General features: G+C 41.1%; 1 protein-coding gene across 3 annotated transcripts in view; it reads right to left on the bottom strand.

The window, feature by feature from the left end:
* VPS35L (VPS35 endosomal protein sorting factor like) overlaps window positions 1-16,053 on the bottom strand; it is a 119,792-nt gene extending 103,739 nt beyond the window's left edge. Inside the window, exons 1-6 of one of the 3 annotated variants that reach the window (XM_044979582.1) lie at window positions 16,032-16,053; window positions 4,189-4,288; window positions 3,093-3,260; window positions 2,669-2,791; window positions 2,221-2,245; window positions 1,197-1,273 (exon numbers count right to left, since the gene is read on the bottom strand). In XM_044979582.1, the coding sequence (XP_044835517.1) occupies window positions 1,197-1,273; window positions 2,221-2,245; window positions 2,669-2,791; window positions 3,093-3,236 (369 nt within the window). In that variant the 5' untranslated portion in view covers window positions 3,237-3,260; window positions 4,189-4,288; window positions 16,032-16,053. Of the gene's footprint in view, window positions 1-1,196; window positions 1,274-2,220; window positions 2,246-2,668; window positions 2,792-3,092; window positions 3,261-4,188; window positions 4,289-12,372; window positions 12,392-12,963; window positions 13,017-16,031 lie in introns of those variants that run through there. The other 2 variants (XM_044979581.1, XM_044979583.1) reach the window with 2 other exon arrangements.
* Between the last annotated feature and the right edge of the window lie 5,047 nt (window positions 16,054-21,100).

The following is a 21,100-nucleotide window of genomic DNA, read 5'->3' as shown; positions in this document are numbered from 1 at the left end:
CTCCTCTAATTAAGTGGGTAGCCCCTCATTCTCTTGCGTGCGGCCGCCCAGCATGCGCCTTAGAGGGAACTTCCATGGACCACCTGAATGGAGCTCCCATGGACCACAGTTTGAGAACCTCTGCTCTAATGAAATTCTTTATTCCTTTAAATTTTTATGAGGTTTTGTCTTTGACTGCTATTAAGTTGTAGCAGCAGCAGAAATAAAGTGTCCTTTGGTTACTTTCAGGTCAAGTACAACATCAGGCCTGAGTTCCTCTAACCCTCCAGTTCCTTTTCATATGAACACCATCATAAGGCTGTTTATGAACAATCAAAGTGTGTTGCAGAATGGGGTGCAGACCTAGGGCAAAAAGTTATTGTAAAGCTCCCAGCTACTCACTGGTGAAAAATAAAAAGCAAGACTCAAGTATTGTCATGTCAGAACTACAGCAGGTCACTGTAAAAGATTATGTATCAGGAATGACTACTAGGAAAATAAATCGACAAATGGAGTGATGAAGTGCAAAAGCAATTCAGTCTCAGTAGTGAACACATCATATATTATTGAGATACACTTATCCTTCCACTAATAGAATCTAATCTGCAGATATTTAAGTAGATGTTACTTTTGACACACACTCATTTCATGCTGAATTTATAAAAATGAACACAATACTGTGTTAATCATGAGATCCAAGTTGAAGTTAGCCATAAGACATGGAGGCACTGAAGCAGAACTGGCACCAATTCAGTAAGGTATTTAAGCATGTCAGTGGCCTTGCTGATTTAAATGGGACTAAAGTATTTAAACATATGCATATTAAGAGCCTGACTGAATCAGTGCCTTCCTTAGGAGAGATGTCAGTTTCTGCAACAAGAGACAGAATACAAAGATTAGAAGTTGATAGAACCTACCAGACACCAGGAAGCTTAAATACAGCAGCTATAGGAGATAAATGATACGATGTCAGCCCAGTGACTCTCCTTTTGGGGTACTGTTTGTCAATGAGCTAAAAATTTAGGCCCCAATTCTACACAGACACACACACTTTCAATGGGACTATTCAAGTGCATGAAGTTAATCAACTACATAAGTGTTTGCAGAATCAGGGCTTTAGGGATAAGTCAGAAAGTTTCTTAAACAGTTTTCATCTCAGACAATTAATCTTTTTTCTCTTAAAATGGAAATGTTTCCTGGACAAACAGTTTGCTCACCTCTTCAAGGTCATCCAGCTCTTCTAGCCTTGTTCGCACCTTCTCAGAAACTGCTGAGCCAGGCGTCGTAGCTTTTCCTGTAAGTAATTATATCTTTGAGTTCTTTAAAATTTTCAAATTCTTAAACTATTAAAAAAAAAAACCGACTTGAGGGGAAGAGTCAGATTTAAACAAGCTAACGGTACCCAAGATCAAAATGGTGGTTCAACAACGTAAGGTAGCTATTCAGCTGCTAGCATGAGAGACTGCGAGCCTGATTTTCAAACAAGACCTCCATTCCTGCAGGAACACAATGAATGTTGCCAACGATTCATTCACTTTTTTCTCCCAACAATTCACAGTGGGTACAGAATAGCAACTGCAAAAAGTGAAGCCTGATTTGCAAAAATAAATACATAAAATTAAAAACAGGCTCTAGATTTTCTATTCAGGTTCTTCTGCTAAGAAGCTGGAGCCCTGTATATTTACTCATTCCAATATTCCACTAGCTATGGAAGGTTCTTTACTACTTAACCTCCCATTCTTAACAGCTTTTCCCATTAACAATACAATTAAAACATTGCATTAAAAATTAAGATTTTGGTGTCATACTAAACAGCCAGTATAGTACTAGAATTGGCTCCTTCAATGCTTCTCTCTCAGCCAGGCAGAGAACTGTTGAACAGCTATGTAAAGCACTCCCTTCTATTTCCACTCCTGTTCCCTTCAAGCAAGCAAGTGGGAAAATTAATAAAGACAAGCCAAATACCAAAATAATCTTGCCATTTTGGGAGATTTGGAGGGATAGTAACAGCCCAGATGTTTTTTAAAGCCACAATGTAAATTACAGGAGTTATAGTTTCTTTCAATTACACATAAGGCACCCAGCAGCCACTAGATGGAGCTAGATAAATTTTATTTTTCTTGTATTTGCAAAAATCCACTGGGACTCTCATGAGCAATAGCAGTGAATCAGCTCACAGTTGGAGAAAGAAAGCTTCAATTTGAATGCATGTTTGCCATTTGATATAGAGAAACTACTCACCTTTTTCAGAACTCATATACAGATTCTGCAGAGAAACAACAGCATTTTAGAAAGCATGTATTTACAAACTATTAACTTATTTACAAATGATTTAAGAAAGTGTGGATTGATTATTTTCAGTGCTGATGTTTATTCTATAAATTAATGGAGATATAAAGTGTGATTGTAAGCTTTTCGTGGCATGGACCATGTCTCTATTTGTGTTCTGGGAAGTGGCTAGCACTCTTCTGGACTCTCTAAAAATAATCAAGTACAACAGGCCAAAAATCAGCCAGTCTTCTTTATGAATATTTAAAAGCTAGAGCTGCTGGGATGGTTTTTCACTTCATTGCAAATTAAATTTACTGAATTTGTTTACATAGAAAAGGAATAGTCACAATTACCGTAGTCTCACAGTACCCATAGTCTATTAAGGTTCTTGCACAAAATCATTAAGAAGCGCACTTACAATGGAAAGTTTTTCAGTCGTTGTGTATCTAGCAAGGATTTCACCACGTTTGCTTGACCATGGTTCAAAGTCACTTCCTACAACCAAGCTGTCGTCTTTATCACGTTTCTTTCTTGTACTATCCTAGGAGGAACACAAACAAGGTGTTCAACTTCATGTATACCAGGAAGACTAAGAAAGATGACCAGACATTTAAAGACCTACTATGTTTCATGTTTTACTGATCCTTCCACAGATGTACAACATTAAAAAACATAAACGTTACCAAAACTGCTAAAGCAAAAGAAAACCAGTAAATGAAATTCTCTGATTAGTTAATATGGTACTTTCTGTACTGAAACAACTCTTGCAAGAGCACAAAGAATCAGTTCTATGCAGGTTAATTTTGTTTAATCTACTTGAGATAATTAACCTTGAGCTTTACCGTGTTAGCTGCAGTAGACACTGGATCTGCTGTTGCTGCGAACAATGACAAGGGATCAGTGCCATCCAACACACTGCTTAGTGGGTCTATCATTGAACTGGAAGAAGAGGAGGAGGTAGAGGAAGTACTTCCTTTCCGACCCATTTTCTTGGTCTTCGATTCAGTAACCTGAAGGAGAAGTTCAACTGTAAAATGAAAAGATCTACTTCCACTTTAATAACTTACTAGAGCACAGATTCTCCAAATAGCACAATTTTTCTCTCCACTAGGAGTGCTGGTACTTAGAGGTTCTTTTACCATTTTTGTTTCTATTCTCTGCAGCAAAAGGCACTCTTTAGCCTCTTCCCCCACCCCCTCCCAGTTGCTTCCTCCTCCCACTCGTTTTTATCCCTTCTTTCATGATGCTCCTTTAGCTTCAAACAACCTACTACTTCCTGTGCACCAACTACCCTTCCTTTTGTCTTTCAAATCCACCCTTAAAGACTGCTCCTTTCAAGAAGCTTTCCTATGCAGATCTCCCTACTGACCTTCCAGAATCTGAACTGCTGCCCATGTATCATAGTCACCAGAGTTAAACTAACCTCTTTGAAGCAGGGACCTTGCCTCTTATGTGTTTTGTAGAGCCCCATGCACACTTGCAATATTTCACAGAGTGTTTTTTAAAACCTCAGCTGGTTTAGAGGTAACCCAAAACCAACAAGTTTTACATCAAGTAGTTAGGCAGGTTACTGGTACTGTGATGAGTTGGTCCTAATCTGGTCTTTTTATATATGATGAAACATTTCATAAGTAACCAAGAAGCTGTGCAGGATTTGAGCTGTACGGAATAGTAAGAGACTTTTTCTGGCACTTAACATCAAGACATTCAGTACTGTGTAAATAGCAGCATAAACCTCTAGGACTATAGAAACAGTGGGAGCTGCAAGCTACTGGAGAATCCCAAATGTACTTCACTGGTACTGCCAGTGACTTTACAACCAAAACTTTTCTTCTAATAAATTCAACAGGAAATCAGAACTGCCTCTAGTTGCCAGCAGGAAACAGTAGTTTTTACTTTACAGTGATGTTATTTGCAAAGGCACAAAAAGAAACTTACTGTAATGGGTTTCAGTGGATGGTAGTCCCCAAATTCCACAGGTATAGCCTCCAGTCTGCATGATTCAAACTCTGATGTGTAATTTCTAGACCTTGGATGCCTTAAAAGCAAGAATAAAGAAAAAGTTTTATAGGTGCATCACTGTATCTGTATCTGAGAGACTGTAAACATATGTCACACTTGTATAGGTGCAAACATGTTTATACGCCAAGCAGTATTTTGGAAAGTAAATCAAATTGTATGATGTAAGGTTTCCCTTTGCATGGGTAGCTAATTTGTAACCTGACTTGACTACTTTGCTGTCTTATAGTCTAAATAAAAACCGAGCAGTGCTCTTGCGAAGGGAGGTAGCTGCCACTTACTGTTCTGTATTTAAAGTACAGCAGTTGGATTTGCCTCCATACCATTGAATTTAATCATCAAAAGGATCAGAATCAGCAAATAATTTACCCATGAGGTAATTTACTAAGGGAATCAATATCCAGCTGTTCCGCAGTATTCACAATTAAAAGTTGCAGTGGCCAGCTGACAAGAGGAAGAAAGAACATAACCAGCAATGCAAGAACAAGAAACAAGTCATTGTACTAAAGGCTTCTGTTCTTACTGAAAATATTTTATTAAGAGAAATAACTTACAGCAAACTCATATTTTACAGTTTTTCTTCTTAGCCTGTTGACAAAACCAGGCTTTCTTCCATAACAGAAAAAGATTTGCACTTGAAGAACAACATAGGCACTCCAAGGCTTAGCAGCAGACATTTATTCTAGTCACAGCTTAATAGTTTTTCCTCCATTCTATTCTACTATTAATCCCAGTTTCTATTAATCGTTCACTACAATTAGAAATACAATTCATCTTTGAGGTGTGCCGTTAAAATGGGGGGAGAGGAATAAAACTGGAGTTTCCAGACCCAGGACTCGACAGACCTATGAAGGAGAGCTAAGAGTTATATTTAAAAATTCAGTAAGACATCAAAAGAAAACCCTTTAACTAGCACCATCTAGTGGTCATGCATAGAACTGGGAGTAAGGATTCCTGGTTTGAGATCTCAGCTCTGTTACTGTTTCTTTGGGGGCAAGACAGTTTCCATACACACAAAGTGAGTATAGTTCTACTCAGCTCCTCACGGAAGCGTCAGGAGACTTAGAAGCGTCTATACTCGGCATTTCAGCAAACATTTTCCACCACTGGTCCCACACATTCAGCTCCAAAAGTAGAGCAACAGCGATAGAGCTAGTGTAGCTACGTATCATGGCAACAACCAGCAAGACCTGGTTTGAAAAGGTTTTCTTTCCCTCTGCCCACTTCACCTGGAACATTTTCCTGACTGTTTTTTAATTTTAGAAATATTAGGAATGCCCAATTTGCCTTCCCTGTTTTATTACTGAAGGACTTTTGGGAGAGCTCAAGGATGTTTACTGGAGCTTTGGTGCCTTAATTGAACAAGCAAGGGCACTGAATGAACAAAGGCTTACTTTATCAAAAACGCTAGTCCTTGAAGCTTAAAACAACAAAAACAAAATAAACAAAAAGGCCAGATTTTCAATGGAGCTAAGCTTCCATTCAGGCACCAAGTACTCAGAGTCCTCAGCTTCCATTGGGGACAATGTGCCTAAATAGGAACTGAGCTCATTTGAAAATCCTGCCAGTGTCTAAAAGTTCATTTCCCCCCTCAACTTTCACTGTCTGGGATCTTGCGATGTCACCATTTCACTAGTTTTCCAGTCATTATCGTGTGTTCTAGCCTAAAAGGGATCTGAATTTCTTAGTGTAAAAAAGTAGCTGAAAGAAACAAAATATTTAAAAAGGACAAAACCCCCAATTTCTCCTTGCCTCCCGCCTTCTTCCCCCCCACTTTGCTGGTAATCTTTTTCAAAGTGAAAAAGGAATCAGACTACGTAATTATTATTTAACTGGTAGACCTTTGTGGCACTCTCGCTATTGCAATTCTGTAACAAGAAATCAGAACAAAGTCATAGCTGTGCTGATCAATGGAGAAGCTTTGAAGCCTAATTAGATACAAGCAGAGCAAGAACAAAAGTGCAGTGAAACCCACTTGCCTGTTCCTTTTGTTTTCTTTATCTCCAATTTCCTGCCTTCACTATACATGAGCATTTTCTTGAATTTACTGTTGTTCCATGCTTCAGTGACTCTCCTTGTTCATTTGCTTCATGGGTTTATTAGAATTTGTATGAAAATATGTACCCCACTCTCCTTACTGGCTCCTAATTACAACATTTCTATTACCCTGTTATACTTACAGTTTTGTCAGCATTTTCCTTACATCTCATTTATAGGGGTTTCTAAATCAGTAGTAAAAAGGCCTTGACAGATGAAGCTTGGCATGACAGCCTCAGCCAAAAGGCAACTGTATTATAACTAAATTTTAAGGCACCGCTTGCTCTGTGTATGCATGTACATGGAGTGAACTGTTTGTAAATGTAAGTTTTAAAAAATGCTTACAGAATCAACATGTTTAAGTGATCAAGACTGCTTGTAAGGTAATTACTATGCAGGGGAGTGCACAATTGGTTTGATATTATCTTCTATTTATTCACTGAGATAGGGGAACGAGAAGGGTAAACCTTTCATTCTTGGTGGAAGCTCATGGCTATGGAGCCAGCTTCCATCAGAAATCAGACTGACTGATCCAGTCTTCTGGGCAACTGTAAGGTGCATGTCCACATGCAGGCTTTACCCTATAGCAGGCAGGTTGCCTTGCTCTACCTGCATCTGGCACTTAGAAGGGCAACGAGGGAAGAAAAGCAGCAGTCACGTCCATTGGGAAGGCATCCCTTTTATTGGAATGAATGTATATATGTATTGCTCAACGGGTAGTGATCAGGGGTTCCATGGGCCCCACACTACAAGAAGGATGTGGATAAATTGGAGAGAGTCCAGCGGAGGGCAACAAAAATGATTAGGGGGCTGGAGCACATGACTTATGAAGAGAGGCTGAGGGAACTGGGATTGTTTAGCCTGCAGAAGAGAAGAATGAGGGGGGATTGGATAGCTGCTTTCAACTACCTGAAAGGGGGTTCCAAAGAGGATGGATCTAGACTGTTCTCAGTGGTAGAAGATGACAGAACAAGGAGTAATGGTCTCAAGTTGCAGAGGGGGAGGTTTAGGTTGGACATTAGGAAAAACTTTTTCACTAGTAGGGTAGTGAAGAACTGGAATGGGTTACCTAGGGAGGTGGTGGAATCTCCTTCCTTGGAGGTTTTTAAGGTCAGGCTTGACAAAGCCCTGGCTGGGATGATTTAGTTGGGTTTGGTCCTGCTTTGAGCAGGGGGTTGGACTAGATGACCTCCTGAGGTCCCTTCCAACCCTGAGTTTCTATGATTGCGGCAAGGCACCTCCTCCACCTCGGCGGGTACAGCATTTCCCCCTCCGGTGTTCGGGGCATGGAGTAAGTCAGCCCCACTCTGGACAGTGTTTATTTTCCCACTTGGGGGTTTATTTCCCAATACTTTTCTGGCAGGCCTCAGGGCCAGTCCAAGGAGCGCCCTTCCACCCAACAAAAAACACAGTTCCAACCCAAAACAAATGGGAATACCTTTTCCTACACACACACACGCCGAAGGTGCGAGGCCTTGTTACTGGCCCTGGGGTGCCAGTCCTTCCCCTAAACAGACAGTCTGTTATACAGCCCTCCACCCTGGAGCAGACTTTCTCCCTGATACCACTAGCCCTGTACCGCCTTGTCTCTCCTTTCCCTCCTTTCACCAGAGAAGGGGTTTATAAAGGTCTCAGGCAGCCCTTAAATGGACTCGGGTGTCTCTACTTGACCCGAGGGCCTTTATCATTCTAGGGCTCATATACCTGCCTTCCACTTTGACCTTCACATCTGCCCTTGTTTTCTTTTTAGTTGTCCCCAGTAATCAATAGATTACTCAGTAGATACTCCCCGAAGGCTGGGGGGAGGGTCCTTTAGCCACAGGCAGGCTTATGGCCGCCCACTTCCCCTGGAATTTTCAATAGGACCACTCCCTTACAGCTGTCCAGTGTGACTTTGTCACAGTATTCATAATATATCTATGGATGATTAAGAAACAAGTATAATGAAGATTGGATTTCATATTTGTCATTTTAACATAAAAACAAATAACTATTATAACTATTTACTCAACATGTAACACAGAAAAAAACAAAAATAAAAAGCAGAGAAAAGCCACACGGAGATGAGTTAAGGAATGACAGCCTTAACTTTCAATTCCCTTGGTTTCCGCAGTTTTATTCAAATATAATGTTTTTTTTTTATTTATATCAACCACATTTAGAACCTAAATGTTTCATTTTAATGCAAGCTCCTTTTCTTCCCATGAAGACAGGCTACATTTAATTTTTCTGTACAGACTGAAATTTGTTAAGTGTACAGCTGGTTTCAACTTCACCCTCAACTTACCATTTTAACATGAACTAAGTACAGTAACAATGCTTAAAGAAATACAGCCAGCACCTACACACCAACTACAGTATACTACCTCGTATTACAAGAGAAAAAAATAGAATATATAATAGCTTTCTTGGTTACTTGCATAGCAAGCTGTGATTTTCACAGATTTTTCTTCTCCAGATCTCCCGTCTCTCTTATCATTTCATGTTACACACTGATTCCTTTCACCAGGAGAAAATACATTTATCTACAATTATCTAAGTTCTACAATTTCCAAATTACCTACTGAGCTTTGCATTTTCGAGGACCAGTTGTATAGCTTCATATTAAATTCCATTATCTGGGCTTTAATCTAAATTCCAAAAAACCCAAAGAATCTACTCTGATCCCTGTAGGTTCACAACATCTTATTGCCAGATTGGGGGAGGAAGGAGGGTGAGTGTGTATTTGTGGCTACCCCTATATTATGTTCAGTGCGTCTGTCTTAACCTTTATTGCAGTAAGAACTTCTAAGACTGCCAACAAATACATTTGACACCATTTATCTTCAGAACAGCACTGAATACCCCCGATCCTTCTGTGCATTCGAGGTTTTGTTAGAAGTCCTAAGGCAGTACTTATAGTGACCCCTTTTAGTCTCAACAGTGTCACTAATCAGATATTGAGAGTCCATATAAGACTGAATTGGCAATGTTTAGATCTCCATATATTTGCAAAACAAAAAAACAGTACAACCACAGACATATCTATTAAAGCTTTCCTTCACTCCCAAAACTCGGTAGTATTTATGTATTTCTGGGAAATATTTATTTATAAAAAAGTTTTAAAACACTGAGTACTCTTATTATGAAATTATCTAAAAAACTGTGATGATGTGGGTTTCCTTGATAGTTAACACTGACCTTTTAAAATTCCTAAACAAATTTGTACTTTGGTAAAAATTAAGGTTTGCTCATGAATTAGCACCATGTAGGGGTAAACAAGCTGATTTGCAGCATGATAGATATGAAAGGCACTTTTTGGCAGCCCACCTGTATGAGCTGGTGAGCCACATAATTCACTTTTGTAACTTTCTGTAAGGATTCTGAGGTTGGGAAAACAAGGTTTTCCATCACCTCCAGTAGGTTTCACATCATTGGAAACACATCCAATAGGTTGTTCATTCGTGTGAAACAGACTACGCAGAGATTCTGGAGAGCAATACAAGGCATTCTCTAACTTTGTGTGTGTATTTAGTCTTGTTCAAATGATTTTAAAGGTTCCAGCAAGGATCTGCAAAGGAAGAGGAGAGAAGTGCTTGAACTCTGGCACTATCCACTAAGCAAAAATTACATAGTTCAAGGCACCCTTCTCAGTATCATTTATCAAAAGATGATATGACTATAATACTCCAGCATGGGGATGTCCTTCCTATAGAATACAGCATGCCTTCAGTAAGACTGATTAAGGTAGTAGTCTGTTCTGTCGTGCTGCATCTTGAACCAGTACTTAATAGATTTTAGCCTATATAGCAGATGAAGCCACAGGACTTTGACAGGTAGCGGCCAGAAAGGAGAACAGGGCACTGAAAGTAAAGCTTTCTCTATGACCCCCTTTTAGAAGGTCACTGTCAGGTCACATATGGTCCAGAGTTTAGTTAACAGACATCATCTTTTTTAAAAAGTTAAAAACTAAGAACTATTGAAATTAGGATTTGGGTTTTTTGTTTGTTTTTAAATTAAAAAAACAACAATATTCCCCTGCAGTATTATGCTAGCACACAAAAAGCTGAAAGTGTAATAAAAAGTGAAATTGGCTAGCCTAAGACATATTCATTGTCTAAGATGAGAATATAAAAAAAAAATCAAATTTCTAAAGTTTCAGCTTTAACAAACTAAGGTGTTGTTTGTGGAATAAGTAAGTAGCTGTTTAATTTTCAGCCCTAAGTATGTAACATTTTAACACAAGCATCTCCTTAAAATAGCGTGTTTGCAATTTTCACAAAATAAAGTTTTGTTTGGCTAATATCCAAGACTTTCTTTTTGGTTTAGCTATTATCCCCAAACAATGGTCTATAATTAAATTGCCTCCAAAACCCTAATGAAACGGGCATTCCAGAAGGATTAGCAGAAAAACTTCAAGAATAGATCTTCAGAGGCACCTATGGACATTTCTGACTTTAAGCCAAATACGATATTCTTTCCTCACTCATAATATTTACAAAATCTCATTTGATATTAAACGATTTAAAAAAGTATGTGGGTGAGTACTATACAGCAAGTTTCAGCCTGGAATGAAATTCATTCAAGCAACAAGCTCCTTTTATTTTAAAAGAGGGCAATTTATATTTTTAAAACATCTTGAAAACCTATTTTAATAGTGATGCAAATAGCACACTGCGTAACTTATTGTACCCCTTCATTTCAGAAAAAGCTGTGCCTCCATCTGAAAGATGAATAAATTCAATTTATTATTTAAAGGAACAAAACCTTCAGGAAAGCAAATCTCTCAAAAACAGGAATTAGTTTATTTACAAGCAGCCATGTACTTTATGAAGCAGGGAAACAATTATTGCATACATTTGTCTTTATCTTGTCAAAAGAAAAAATATTTCATCAATTTCTGTTAGAGCAAGCAAGACAAGGAAATGTACTATGTAGCAGTTCTGCATTCAGTTTTCCAGAAGTAAAGAAACATTTCATATTACTACAGAAGCAGAATTTGTATCCTAACATGAACCAACAGGGACATCCACTGGACTATAAGAGGAACAGAAATTTAATCTGGCTTCTTTCTCCTCCCCCCATCCCTCTCTTTCCAAAAAAAGACATCATAAAATCCAACATAATCAAATTAGATCCAAATTCAGACTGCTCTAGATTGTTCTGAAGTATAGTTCGCACTTATTTTTAAAAAGACAAAGTACATAAGAAAGTCTGTTCACAGGACATCTCTATCACGCTCCTGTGAAGACTTGTACATCCACAAAGCTACCTATTATCTATTTTCAAATCCCTCCTCAAAACTCTATTTTGCCCAGATGCCTACCAAAAAAGTTGATAATGGTTAGGCTGCCAACCTGCTGAAACCACTGCCTATCATGCTGACCAACACAGGCTCACTGTTTCCTAGTACTCCCCAGTCTGTCTGCATCCATCTGTTGTCTCTTATTTAGTTAGGGTATATCCAGACTGTTGAGGCTATACGGCCAGCACATAACCCCATCATACAGATGCCACCTACACTGAGAAGGGGTTTTCTGTCAGTGTAGAAACACCAGCTGATTGTAGCTACATCAAGAGATGTATTCTTCCATTGACATGCCTGGTACAAAGCTACACACGTGGATGTGTTTTTTCAGTAATTTCTAAAATAATGTTTCAATGCAGTGCCTTCCAGGCACCTCCATGCTACTGCTGTGATTTGGTACTTTGTAAGACATCAAAGAGAAAACAAATACAGGGTTACATGGGGAGGAAAGCATATATGAATCACAGAGTAAACTACAGCAACTCCTTTGGGGTTATCCCATCTTGTCACAAAAATGCAAATAGGTAACACCAGTCCCACATTATTAAAACAGATCTGAATGTATCTCCCCTTCTTCAGAGGAAGGATTTTACTGTGAAATTCAAGTATGTTTTTTTAACTTCTTTCAGATAGTCTCAGCTGCAGGCTTGTGATAACATAATTTCAAGGGTCTTTTCATGGGGGCATTTGAAAGAAGCACTGTCTCTGAAGGAACATGTATGTTAGTATCCAAATTAGAAATGAACTTTCTAAAATATTATCACAATTGAATAGCTTACTGCTATTTCATTTAGGCTTCAGGCTTCCTTTTAGACCCATTCCAAAGCAGCAGTCCTGAAGCAAGGAGGAAGTTATTGGTGTTGTTCCTGATATTTGTGTTACTGTGGGAGTCCCTTACAGCACAGAAAGCTTTGGTCAGGGCTACTGCCACAGACTGTAGGAAAGGAGGGAATTAAGCTTTACCACAGCTCCACTGCATGCACTTCCCAACCAGGTGAGCCTCGCACCCTGGGCGGGGGGAAGCGGGTACACGGCAGTTTCGCACGGTGCTTTCGGACTGAGTTAGCGGAGGGACAGGCTGACAGGGCGGAGGAGCCTTTCACCCTATTTCCTTTAAACTGGGGGACAGGGAAGTCCGCAGCCGCTGCTCGGGAGTCTGTAGCCGGTCTCTGCTTTGGTCCCGTTGGCTCCAGATAGGGGACCCTGCCCCAGGAACCAACTCCCGCCCCGCCCAGCCGGAACTGCTCCACCTCAGACTACGCGAGTCCGGACCCGCCACCGCCGCCTTCCTCCGCCCGCCCAGCGCGGTTCCCTCCCCACTCAGCCCAGCCCCTTCCCGGCACCGCTACCCGTGCTTCTCCCGGCCTTACCACGGGAAGGCAGCCATCTTGCCTCCTTGTCACATGACCCCCCTTCCCCCAGGGCCGGGTCTTTCACCGCCCTCTCCCCGCTCGCCCCGCCCCGCCGCCAAGGCTGCCATGATTGTGCGGGGCAACCGGAAAGGGTAAGTGCTGGCCCCACGCGACGGCGGCGGATGGCTCTCGCTGAGCCTTGGGGCAGCCTAGCTAACGGCTAAGCCCAGGGGAAAGGCTCCTTCCCCCGCCCCACACACGGGGGTGGGGGAGGGAGAGGACTAACGCCAGGGGAAAGGCTCCTCCCCACAGACTGCAGGGGGAGCCTAACCCACTGTTTAATTTGTAATGAAAGAGGTGCTAGGGGCTCAAGCAATTTTTTTACTTTCATAACTGACATTGCAAGCAGAGGTGCCAGGGCTATGAACTTCCAAGCCTAGAGGTGCCAGGACTTACCACTGGCCTCACCTCGGGGAGGAAGATGTCTCCCCAGGAACACTGCGGGCACCCCTTCCTAGACACCCTGAAGGGATCTTTTTGGAGCCCCCACATGCACATTGAGACAGCTTTCCATGCAACTAAGGGTCTATACAGAATGAGCCTCCTCCAGCCTCTCCACAATGAAGTGGCCTCACAACATCCCTTATGCACTGCAGGGATCTCACACTCCCCATCCTGAGGAACTGGCACCTTGCCCTGATAGGCACAGATTCACACATAGGGTCTCATTCTCACACAGGCAGTGATGGGGGGTCTCCCCTCCCCACCCATATTCAGGTGTGAGGAGGCTCTAGACAGGTGAGATCTCTCACAAGAAGGGAGAATGTGAATGAAGTTGTTCCCCTCCCCAGTGATGGGGAAACATTGACCAGGCAAGTAGTGTCTCTCACAGGAAGGCAGTGAAACCTGGTGCAACAGGTCAGATCACTGCTTTGGTCAGGTCAAAGAGCTCTCATGTCAGTGAATATGGACCATTTGGTTAGCAATGGATTAACCAGGGAATACTGTACAGTACCACTGATCAGTGCATATATACTGATAGCCCAGGCTCCCAAATCCTGAAGACTCACTGACTCCCATTTATTCAGCTAATTGCAATAATTTCCCTTGGGGCTTGCTTATTAGATTACATACCACCCCACATTGCTATGCTATCCTTTTATTTCTCCCAACCAAAGCAAGATCCCAACTCTGATATTCAGATGTCAGGCGTTGACTAATATTCTGGTCTTTCTGTATGTATGCAAGATCCACCATGCAGAACTGAAAGCAGAATTTTCTTCTCACTGGGTAATTCCTGTGTGTGTGCTCAGCGTTTCCCACCATTTGATAGCATTGTCGTCAGCCAGGTAAAGAGGCAGGAGCCCACTGTCAACGTAAATCAGCAGGCACCCATCAAGGATATGTGACAGTCTGAAATTGACCTCACCTACAGTGCAGATTGTTAGAGAAACCCCATTTGAATAGATTGGACACACAATTGCTCTGTCCTGTTTGAAACCGGTTCAGGGATGACCACGGGTGCCCTGGCAGGTCAAAACCTGATGGATAGATGGTTGGGTCGGTGACAAGAAAGTGATTAAAAACTGTAGTAGCTGTTGTCATTATGCCAAGCAAATTCCACTGTCATGTCCTGTGGTGGCATAAGTGACAATAAAGGACATCTAGAAGCAGGTGGTTGAAGAGGTCTGTGTACAGAAGCACATCTCATTTCTCACAGCTCTTGACCAGGAGCATGATGGAAGCCCCCTCATAGGAAATATAGGACAGTAATCAGATATCACTGTGTAATTTGGATAATTTCTATCTGCCTTCTTAAAATTAACCCTGTAGTTTTAATTAGGCTCAGTCTATTTCACCTATCAAAACTATTGTGTAGTTAGTGTGTGCTCTTAGACAGCTGCAGCACCTGGCCACAGAAGTGGTTGTATTTCTGTGGAGGGTGAAATAAGATTTTATAGAGTACTGCTTTTGATCCACATATGCAGCTCTCACTGACACCAACTGAAATGGTGAATGCAGCTCAATACACCATTTGCAATGCTTTAAAAAAAGGTATTCTCAGGCCACAGTTGTTATAGTTACTACTTAAAATAATTTTTTTAAATGACATCAAAAGCAAAAAACTGTCATCATCTAAGATGAACCAGACAAATTCAGGTATCATTGACTTTATATTTTAAGTATTTATGACTAGGGAATGGTAAGATTTTATAATATATATTATATATTTTTTTTCTGATGTTCAAAAATACATCTAATGCTATTTTACACTTGTATAGTACCTCTGGATGATTATAAAATACTTCATTTTTTACTATTAGGATACATAAACTAAGACAGGATAGGGTAGTTAAGTGACTTGCCCAACATCACAGAGCAAACCAGTCGTAGAAGCTGTAAAGGAACCCTGGCATCCTATTATATCTATTCCCAAATAAAAAACATTGTTTAATGTTAGTTAAGGTTGTCTTCACCAATATACTAAACCATAAAAAAAAGTTAAGAAATATAAAGGTAAGGATTAAAAGGTTGCTAAACACAAAAAAATGCCAGAATGAAGGGTACCTGTGCAACCTTATTTCAGCCCCCTTGTGTATATGCATAATAATCTAACCTTGACTTTGCTGCTGCAGTTTGACTACAGCCTGACTCGGCAACTTTTTAATCCTTTTTCATTCTTCATTTTGTACTTTCTAATTTTTTTATGGGTTAGTTTATTGATGAGAGCAAACTTAACTAACATTAAAGATTTTGGCTGTAAGTTTCTTAATTTTTTTCATAGAAAGAAATTTTTTAATACGTGCTATTTAAATAAAACATTTGTTTAATGTGTTACGGTTTCAAAGCAGTCGAAAAATAAGATTTACTGCAGTTTCTATCTAGGGACTCAGTTATAATCTCTCTTTTTTAAAAAAGGTAAATATTCAGAAAGTCATAGCCTCCAATTTGTGAAAAATATAAACCATCCATGAAATGGAGATGGAATTTTGTATCTTATTTTCATGTAACCTCCTTTTCTTTTCTTTTTTTTTTTTTGGTTAAGGAAAGTAAGTTACCCTTTGAAAAGAAGCAGTGTGACTTACCTCTATATAAACTCAAAGGAGCTCATGCAAACAGTTTGCTTTCCTTCCTGCTCCTCCTGGGACTCTTTTTGTATTAATATTATGGGAGTCTGAGGTAAATCAGTTATCCAGGGCAGCCATTGCCATGACAACTAAAGCAAGGGTGATTCTCATCAAGTATTTGAATAAAGTAGAGAGAGGAATAGTGAGTGTCTGATTATCTCTGAAGTCACTGCTAGTGCTCAGGCAGCAGCAAATATGGGGGGGGAGAAATCAGGCTTTTCTGGTGTTCCAGTTTCCTCAAATTCCAACAACATGCAAATAGAAAACACACATTGGAGATCATTCCACACATTAATTAGTGGCTGAAATTTGGTTCAAATTACCCATGGCATGTTTCCAAAAAAGGGTTCAGAAAAAAAAAGATGAGACACTGAGATGCAATGTAAAACAGAAAATTCCGATGCAACCTAACTATGGTCTCACTACTGCAGTACCCCTCTTCTAACTATTACAAATTCTCCCTACTTAGAACAGAAATTCCACTTCTGTTCCTTCACTATTGTTTTCTTTACTGGACTTCAAGGTTCAGTCCTTGACTTTTTCATCAAGCCTTTTAAAGACACATACAATTAAAGCCATTTTCATTTAAACTTCATGAACACCAATAATTTAAAGAAAGAACTGGTCATTTGCTTCAATGTTTAAATCATTGAGTAATATTCATCAAAGTTAATCAGAAGTCCTTATTTAGCATGTTTTATTGGGTTCATGGATGACAAATGTCCTGGGGCTTTTTGTAATTTGTGTATTTATAGTGGGGGACACATACTTCAATATATTTTCTGATTATGAAATGGTGGACTCCCCCCCCACCTTGATTTGTCTGGAACAACTGCTTATCCTCCTCTAAATCTGACTAATCATAGATTCAGAGATAAAAGTATATTTAGATCCCGGCTCCCCTTTACATAGGAGCTATAGGACACTCCATTCTATAAGAATAAAGAGTTTGCAATATTAGATTAGTATTTTGGTCCATCAAAAACAGCTTTCTACAAGCAAAACTATTTAATCCCTAATGTTTCAGAGCAATACACACACAGCTAAACACTTACACACAAGTAACTTTATTCGCATGCATAAAGGTTTCCAAGATCCCACATATTACACTTAAACAATACTGTTTATTTAGGACAGCAGGAGAAGAGAAAAAGTCCTTCATGCTAAATTGTTTTAATCTATGTTTCAAATCTGATTTTTTCTCAATGATATAACAACTCCTAATAGAGCAAAAATATTGATCAATTACTCTTTTGTAATTCTGTGATTTACTTTGTGCTTACATTTGTTTAAACTTTAGAATGACAAAGGTTTTTAAGTAAAAACCTACATGAAAGATTACTAATTTGTTTTTGCACCTTTCTCCATTTATTAGCAATAAACTATTTATGTGCAGATTAAATATCCTGTAATTTATTAATGTTTATTTTTACATATCTTTAGGACTGTATTTCATTATATATCACTTGCTTCAGTGCTAAGAAAAGAGAGTCATAAAAAAAAAAGGATGAATCAGAAAAAGCATCCAAAGGAGAGTGTGTGTGTGTTTTTATTGCTTTGAGTATGCCAATGTTTGTCTTTTTCTGATTCATACCTAAGGTAATGGGGAAAGTGACAAGAGAAATTTGGGTCACTTTTCAAAGATTTCTTGAAATTTGTGTTGGAAACTGACTATTTAGATAGGATTGTACTAAAACAATAAATAGGTAATAGGGAAAGGAGGCCTCTTCTCCACTTAGGCTCCTTGCTTATTGATAACTTCCCTTGAAAGTCTTTTCAGAACAGTTGGATATAAAATATCTCTGAATCTGATTATATACTGCATAATGTTTCTCTGAACAAAAAAGTAAGCTCACTAATGTATAAATAATATACCTATCTGGAAGGGACCCCAAAGGGTCATTGAGTCCAGCCCCCTGCCTTCACTAGCAGGCCCAAGTACTGATGTTTTTGCCCAGATCCCTCAGTGGACCCCTCAAGGATTAAACTCACAACCCTGGGTTTAACAGACCAATGCTCAAACTGAGCTATCCCTTCCCCCTCATCATGTTGTTTCTTACATGGAAATGATTAATAACCTGTTAAAACTTCAATAATTATAAAAAATACCTGTGAAACTAACAATTTAGTGTGTCTCTCTCACACACGCACACACCCTCCCACCCCTTGATTCATGAAGGCTTTTCAAGGAGTAGGTTTGTCATTAGTCTAGTCACTCACTAATGGTATAGTTCACTGAAAGCAAGTATATTGGATCTAGTGATTTATATCCTATCAGTCTCTGCTGTAATATAATGGTAAATTCAAGGTGATTAAAACACAGAAAAGATACAAGTAACAGAACACCAGACAAAAAGTCTAAAATATATCCCAAACACACACACTATAAAATACTTAAATAACTTTTAGCGACTTTCTAAGGTTATGTCTATGTTGGCAGAGTTACAGCACTGAAGGGAAACCATTATTGTGTGTTCACACTGTCAGCTGCCTGCACAATAGCATGTTCACACTTGTGGCACTTGCAAGGATATTCGGAGTGGTGCACTCTGGGCAGCTATCCCACAGAGCATCTCTTCCTCTTCTGCCACTAAGAATTGTGGGAAGGCGGAGGTGGTCACGGGGCATCCTGGGTCCTGTCCCAATGCCCCGTGATTCATTGCTTCACATCCCAACAATCCCTGTGCTTCCATCCACATTTGGGGCCATCTTTCAACAGTTTGTGTACTGTGCGCTCTGCCTCTTTGGTCTGCGGGAATGGATCCTGAACTGTTGCCCGGTATGCTGCTCGCTCTGACTAACACATCATGAATGGCAGTGGAGTTATTTCTTAAACTACAAAGGCAAGAGGAGTGCGACATTGATGGGATCACATTGTCATGCACGTCTGGGATGACAAGCAGTGGCTGCAGAACTTTTGGATGAGGAAAGCCACATTCATTGGACTGTGCGATTAGCTCGCCCCAGCCCTACAGTGCAAGGACATGAGAATGAGAGCTTCCCTGCCATTGGAGAATCCATGGTGAAATCACCACGTGCATCTGGCTACTCCAGACTGCTACTGATCGTTTGCTAACCAGTTTGGAGTGGGAAAGTCGGCCGTTGGAGTCATGTTGACAGAAGCATGCAGGCCCAGTAATCACGTGCTGCTCTGAAAGGCCGTGATTCTGGGCAACATGTGTGACATTGTGGATGGCTTTGCACAAATGGGCTTCCCTAGCTGTGGAGGGGTGATAGTTGGCACGCATATTCCAATTCTGACACCAGACCACCTGTCCACCAAGTACATTAATCAGAAGGGGTATTTCTCTATGGTTCTCCAGGCGCTTGCGGATCACTGTGGGCGTTTCATGGACATTAACGCAGGCTGGTCCAGAAAGATGCATGGCACACACATCTTTCAGAACACTGGCCTGTTCAGGAAGCTGCAAGCAGGGATTTTCTTCACAGACCAGAAGTCATCAAAATGCTTGCCTACCTCTTAATGCCATGGCTTATGAAGCCATACATGGGGCTCCTATAGAGCAGCAAGGAGGCTGAGCAAGTGCAGAATGACTTGTGTGCTTTTGGCCATTTAAAGGCCCTCCTGTGCTGCCTATATGGGAAGGGACGGGTGTTATGTGCAGCGGGTACTGGAGTCCGCAGTGCTGGACTGTGACATGGGAGGAGTGGAATTCCTCAGGTACAGACTGGAGCCAGGAGGTTGATAAGAGTGTGTTGGTGGTGTCTGGGGGGTGCATGGGAAAGAGTTTTGCAACAGTGGCTGCAGAGGAGGGCGTGCGCAGATCTGCCCAGTTTGAAGAGGTAGTATTGCCTGGAGCATGTCTGCTTGGTGCTCCATAACGTTTAAGAGCTGCTCCATGGCTTCATTCTGGCAAACAGCATTCTCCTTTAGGTCTCTCTTCTCGCTGTCCTGCCACTCCTTCAAGTCCTGTTTTTTGGCCGCAGAGTGAGTCATAACCTCACACAGAAAGTCCTCCTTAGTTCTTCATGGCCGCTTTCTTATTCTGCGCAGCCATTCAGCCAGCGATAACAAAGAGAGAGGCTAGGCTCCCAAGGTCATATCTGAAGCCAAAACACATTTTACAGAATGTGTGTTTGCAGCACACAGCACACTGATTCAGTGATTTAAACCACAGCCGGTATTCACATACTGGTCACTAACTGGCTGACCCCAGGCAAGCACACATGAGCCACAAGACCCCCAGAATGGTGAGTAGCCACATGGGCAGGGTAAATCAGTGTTCCCACACCCTACTGTCCACTGGGCACGTGGCTCTTGGGGAGAGCCAGTACTGTGGGCGGGGAGCCTGATAATCATTCCTGTCTCCACAGGATGTGTTCATCATGGAAGATATCACCGCTGAGGGTGAGCAGGGAATCAAGGGAGGGTCTTCTCCAAGACTGTGGCTTCCACCCTGGCCCTTATGTGGCTCTCCTGTGTGCAGCAAGGGTTCCCCTGCTCCCCCATGATGGCAGAGTGGCACAGGAAAGTTACCGTTAGTGGGGCAAGAAACAAAGCAGCTCTGCCAAAGGACCTGCAGCAGTGGAATGCCCAGTATCTCCATTAGAGTTTCCTGGGGATCTCTGAGGCAGATTCCTGTCAAGCAAGGGAGTCAATCAGCCTGTTCCGCCCCTCAAACTAAGCATGTGGTGGTACGCACATCATACAGACACAAGCCTGCTTTCTGCAACCCTCCTGCCCCCAACAACTCACTTCAGCGATTCCCAAAATCAAATCCACTCACCAGGGGCCTCCTCTCCTGTTTATGCTTGGCCAAGATCCAACAGCTGTGACTGGCTAGCCTCCTCCAGGGTAGAAAAGAGCTCCTGGCTGCATGCATCTCTGACCTCCGAGTCATACTCTGCCTCTAGGTCCCACTCTTCCTCCCCCTCCACATCCTTGTCCAAGATTTCCTTCTCCTGGCTTGGTCCACTCTTGACTGGCACGCGAGCCATTGAAGTATTCACAGTGGCCTTTGCAGTGGAGGTGGGGTCACCACTGAGTATTACGCCCAGATCTTTGT

This window comes from Mauremys mutica, chromosome 11, assembly GCF_020497125.1.
Source record: "Mauremys mutica isolate MM-2020 ecotype Southern chromosome 11, ASM2049712v1, whole genome shotgun sequence".
In the NCBI taxonomy this organism is placed as follows: domain Eukaryota; kingdom Metazoa; phylum Chordata; order Testudines; family Geoemydidae; genus Mauremys; species Mauremys mutica.
This window is presented reverse-complemented; position numbering and strand designations above follow the sequence as displayed.